Source organism: Elgaria multicarinata, chromosome 3 (assembly GCF_023053635.1).
Source record: "Elgaria multicarinata webbii isolate HBS135686 ecotype San Diego chromosome 3, rElgMul1.1.pri, whole genome shotgun sequence".
Taxonomy (NCBI): domain Eukaryota; kingdom Metazoa; phylum Chordata; class Lepidosauria; order Squamata; family Anguidae; genus Elgaria; species Elgaria multicarinata.
In genome coordinates this window covers 154936697-154942008 of record NC_086173.1, presented here as the reverse complement: position 1 = coordinate 154942008, position 5312 = coordinate 154936697, and the positions used below count along the sequence as shown (strand labels likewise).

The following is a 5312-nucleotide window of genomic DNA, read 5'->3' as shown; positions in this document are numbered from 1 at the left end:
TGGTGGGGGGGTGAGGAATCCACAGAGGGTGGAGGGGACAATAAGGCCCTGTCTGGGCCACTCGCCTCGTCGGCGGGTTTGGGGTCAGGGGGGCCGTGACTCATGCCAGGGGATGAAATGCCAGGGGGCATCAGCCAGAGGTGGGTGGGGGCTTTGCCGCCACTGCTGCTGCAGGGGGTGCGTGGATGTGGTCCAAGAGAGGTGGGGACTTGGCCGGTTCAAATCACACACACACCCAGCTTAGCTGCAACAGACGGCCCCAGAGTCGGCAGCCATCAGGTTGGGACTTTGAGGAATACCGCCACCAAGAAGCCCCAAGGCGGAGAGAGGCAGACACAGACACAGGTAGTGCCACGTGTGCGCGTTTGTGTGTGAGAGTGGTGAAAAAGCTTTGGCTGCCACATTTCTCTCCGTGTCCAGCGGCTGTTCAAGGCATAGGCGCAGGAGAACCAGTAAAACCATGGCAAACTTTTACAGCAGCGTGGGGAAAATTTGAATGAGAGAGGTTACACCTCCCTCTCCTCTGTCAACTAATGTAGATTTGGGTGGGTGGGTGGGTGAGGGATCCTCTGAAGGTAAACTCTGCCACTGTTGCATTGCAAGTTCTAAAAGTATTGCAAATTCTAAAGTGTTGCAAACTTGTGCAGAACTTGAGAGGGAAACGGGAATTATGAATAAGAGTGTGGGAAGCTAGGAAACGCCTTTAGTACTTCTTTCCTAAGGGTGTGTGTGTGTGTGTGTGTGTGTGTGTGTGTGTGTGTGTGAGAGAGAGAGAGAGAGAGAGAGAGAGAGAGAGAGAGAGAGAGAGAGAGAGAGAGAGAGAGACCGTTTCTACACCTGCCTTTCCCCCGTGATTGTCCTGGGATCATCCCTGTGCATCCAAATGACATACAGGGGATCCCGGGATCAGGCAGGGGCGATCCCTCCATTTTCCTGGGATAATCCTTAGATGGAGAGAGGGAGAGAGAGAGAGAGAGAGAGAAAGAGAGAGAGAGAGACAGACAGACAGACCGTTTCTACACCTGCCTTTCCCCGTGATCGTCCTGGGATCATCCCTGTGCATCCAAATGACACACAGGGGATCCCGGGATCAGGCAGGGACGATCCCTCCATTTTCCTGGGATAATCCTTAGATGGAGAGAGGGAGAGAGAGAGAGAGAGAGAGAGAGAGAGAGAGAGAGAGAGAGAGACCGTTTCTACACCTGCCTTTCCCCGTGATTGTCCTGGGATCATCCCTGTGCATCCAAATGACACACAGAGGATCCCGGGATCAGGCAGGGGCGATCCCTCCATTTTCCTGGGATAATCCTTAGGTGGGGAGAGAGAGAGAGAGAGAGAGAGAGAGAGAGAGAGAGAGAGAGAGAGAGAGAGAGAGAGACCGTTTCTACACCTGCCTTTCCCCGTGATTGTCCTGGGATCATCCCTGTGCATCCAAATGACACACAGAGGATCCCGGGATCAGGCAGGGACGATCCCTCCATTTTCCTGGGATAATCCTTAGGTGAGAGAGAGAGAGAGAGAGAGAGAGAGAGAGAGAGAGAGAGAGATGGGAATGTGTCTTCCTTCCTTTTGGCTCGTTCCATCACACTTAATAATACCACCTCTTCTCTGCCATAGGTCTTGGGTTTTGAACCCCTTCCTGCCCACCCTGATATGGGGAGGCTGGGAGTTGCTCCCATAGCCTTCCTCTGTGGGGGACTCCTTCTTGTCTCCCTTCTAAGGCAAACGTTTGGACAGAGCAAGCCGCCTGAGAGGTAAGGAGGGAGAGAGGGAGGGATGGGTAATAGGAGGTTCAGCCATAGGGTGGCCACGTCTGGATTGCCAAAAAAGAGGACACAGATTTGCATTAATTTGTATGTAGAGATGCAAATTTTAAAAACGGGCTTATAATTTAAATAGAACTAGAATACATCTCACCACTGTGTGGAAGATTGTAACCAGGTTATATAAGAACACAAGAAGAGCCACCCTGGATCAGACCAAGGGTCCATCTAGTCCAGCACTCAGTTCACACAGTGGCCAAGCAGCCATCGGCCAGGGATGAACAAGCAGGACACGGTGCAACAGCACCCTCCCACCCATGTTCCCCAGCAAATGGTGTATATAGGCTTACTACCTCTAATACTGGAGGTAGCACATAGACTAGAAGCCGTCGATAGCCTTCGCCTCCAGGAATTTATCCAACCCCCTTTTAAAGCCATCCAAATTGGTGGCCATCACCACATCTTGTGGTAGTGAATTCCACAATTGAACTCTGCATTGTGAGAAGAAGTCCTTCCTTTTATCTGTCCTGACTATCCCACCAATCAGCTCTATGGGATGACCATAGGTTCTAGGGTTATGGGAGAGGAAGAAAAATGCTATCCACGTTCTCCACACCATGCTTATTTTTCTCCCCTTAGCCTCCTTTTCTCCAAGCTAAGCAATGCTGTGAGCCTTGTCAGTCTTCTGTCCAGAGCCCGTTGATGGGCAGCATCAAGTCCCAGCTCTCCCTTCTGATAGGTTTTTTTAAAAAAATCTTCAAACTGGACATGGACTGGACAGCCTTTCAAATAGAGGACACATTTAAAATAGGGGACAATCCTTGACAATCCTTCAAACAGAGGACTGCCCTGATGTTTTTCTCCCTCTCTCAAAATACTAGAAACCAGGGTCATCCCATGAAGCTGATTGGTGGGAGATACACGACAAATAAAAGGAAGGACTCCTTCACACAGGAAAGGAAAGGAACCTCTTGTGCAAGCACTGAGTCATTACTGACTCTCAGAGGGACGCCAGCTTTCGCTGACATTTTCTTGGCAGGCCTTATAACGGGGTGGTTTGCCGTTTCCTTCCCCGGCCTTTATTACCTTTCCCCCAGCTAACTGGGTACTCATTTTACCGACCTCGGGAGGATGGAAGGCTGAGTAGACCCGAACCGGCTGCCTGAAACAGTGTATAGTTAAATTGTGGAACTCAGTACCACAAGGCGTAGTGATGGCCACCAATTTGGATGGCTTTAAAAGGGGCTACATTCCTGGAAGCGAAGGCTATCAATGGCTACTAGCCCTGATGCTTGTGTGCTACCTCCAGTATTCGAGGCAGTAAGCCTGTGTACACCAGTTGCTGGGGAACATGGGTAGGAGAGTGCTGTTGCACCATGTTCTGTTTATTCGTCCCTGGCCGATGGCTGTTTAGCCACTGTGTGAACAGAGTGCTGGACTAGATGGACCCTTGGTCTGATCCAGAAGGGCACTTATCTTCTTATGTTCTTGGTAAAGTAGGACACCTGTCCACTCCAATTCACTCTTGACATTTGTAGATACGCAGGACTGCTGCCTGGCAAAGAACTCGGCATCCTGAGGTAAATGTTGACATTCAAATGTCTTTCTGGCTCATCATGGTTTCCACACAGAAAGTCCCAGGTTCAATCTCCGCTAAAGCAACTCAGGTTGCCAGCCTGGGAAAAACTGTTGCATGAGGCAGCAGAACGTTGCGCTGTATTTCCTCATTTTTGGCCATGCAGAAGCAGCCGACCTGTTTGTACATGAGTTGTCTTTTTTATATATATGGCTACAGATAGAGCACGGATTGGTTCAGTTACAGAATTCAGACACCTACATAGCCCTGTCTATGGAAAGGAGGCCAGGGCTGCTGTATCTTGAACAGTTGTAGAGAAAAGGGAATTTCAGCAAGTGTAATTTTTATGCATGCAGCACCTGGTGAAATTCCCTCTTCATCACCACAGGTAAAGCTGCAGGAGCCCTGCCCTCTTTTATATCTGGTCAAGGGCTCCTGCAGCTTTACTTGTGGTGATGAAGAGGGAATTTCACCAAGTGCTCCATGCATACAAATGCCACCTGGTCACCCTATCTTTTGTATCTGGTCAAGAGGAGAGGGCTCCTGCAGCTTGAACAGTTGTGATGAAGAAGGAATTTCATGCATACAAATTACACCTGCAGAAATTCCCTTTGCTATAAATCTGTTAAAGATACAGGAGTCCTGTCCTCCTTTCTATAGGGTCACCCTACCCTGTCTTAGACCATTCCCAGCTCCACGTCTTTGGTATGCCTGCTCTAGGTACTGAAAGGAATCATCTCTCCCTCTAAATGTCCTTCCCTCTCCCTCCCACAGCCGTGTGTGTGCCCGCAACATGATGCGCATCCCCATAGTTTACAACGAGACCTACACCAAGCCCCAGCACCAGCCTTACCTGACGTTGTGCCCTGGCCCCCGGGTATGTAGCACCTACAGGTATGTGAACGCCTCCATCGTCTGGCACAGAGATAAGCTTGGAATGGAGGCAGGGAGTGGGAATTATTAATTTACTTAAAGTATTTTCATCCTGTCCCTCAGCCAAACAGGCTCCCAGAGTGGCTTACATGAAATCAGTAAATTCCTGCTCGTGGACTTACAATCTAAAAAGACACGATGTACAAGGAAGAAGCGATGGGGAGGGATGAAGAAAAAATGAAATAGTCTTTCAACAGAACTGGCAGAATGGCCCCTCTGTACAGCTTGCTGGAGTGGCTGATGAATTGCTCCTGAATTTATGTATTTATTTTTAGAAAGGAAGAACTTAGGCATACTAAATCTAGCATAATGTCATGTCTGAAAGTGCGTGCTTTAAATTTCATCTTGGCCGCAGGCTCTTTAGATAGCCTAAGACTCTCTGCCTAAGCTCCTCAGCTGCAATTGGAGAGTGAGGTGAAGAGGAAAAGATTTTTAAGCCATCTTTTTGGGGAAACCCTCACAAGTCAGTGTACAAAATTTAAAATTATTATTATTATTATTATTATTATTATTATTATTATTATTATTATACAATAACAACATCAGAACGAACTGTTCATCAGAACGAACAAGGCAACACTATATACACAACGTCCTGACACACTTAATAAAATCCTTGACTCAGTAAAGCCCTGACTCAGTCATAGTCCATGGTAAATAAGTACATCTTTAGAACCCACATAAAGGCCTGTAATGATGTGGGCCTGGTGGTCATCAGTTGTAACAGAATTCTATAAGCAGGCAGGACCTGTCCTTCATGCCCACCAGCCTAATGGTTTTGACAGGTAGGCATGCAAGCAGGGCCTTTTTATTGTTTATTTTATTTATTATTGCATTTATATCCTGCCTTTTTTCCTCCTCAAGGAACCCAAGGCGGTGTACATAAATAATCCTCCTCCTCCTCTCCATTTTATCCTCACAACAACAACCCTGTGAGGTAGGTTGGGCTGAGAGTCTGCGACTGGCCCAAAGTCACCCAGTGAGCTTCCACTAGAGTGGGGACTAGAACCCGGATCTCCCAGTCCAACACTTTAGCCACT

General features: G+C 48.2%; 1 protein-coding gene across 1 annotated transcript in view; it reads left to right on the top strand.

Annotated features, from left to right (window-relative positions):
- The first annotated feature begins 228 nt into the window (after nt 1-228).
- The window catches only part of EGFL8 (EGF like domain multiple 8), a 27630-nt gene continuing 22546 nt past the window's right edge, over nt 229-5312 (top strand). The window contains exons 1-3 of the mRNA XM_063123536.1: nt 229-345; nt 1618-1754; nt 4114-4233. Of these exons, the coding sequence (XP_062979606.1) occupies nt 1654-1754; nt 4114-4233 (221 nt within the window). The 5' untranslated portion in view covers nt 229-345; nt 1618-1653. The remainder of the gene's footprint in view (nt 346-1617; nt 1755-4113; nt 4234-5312) is intronic.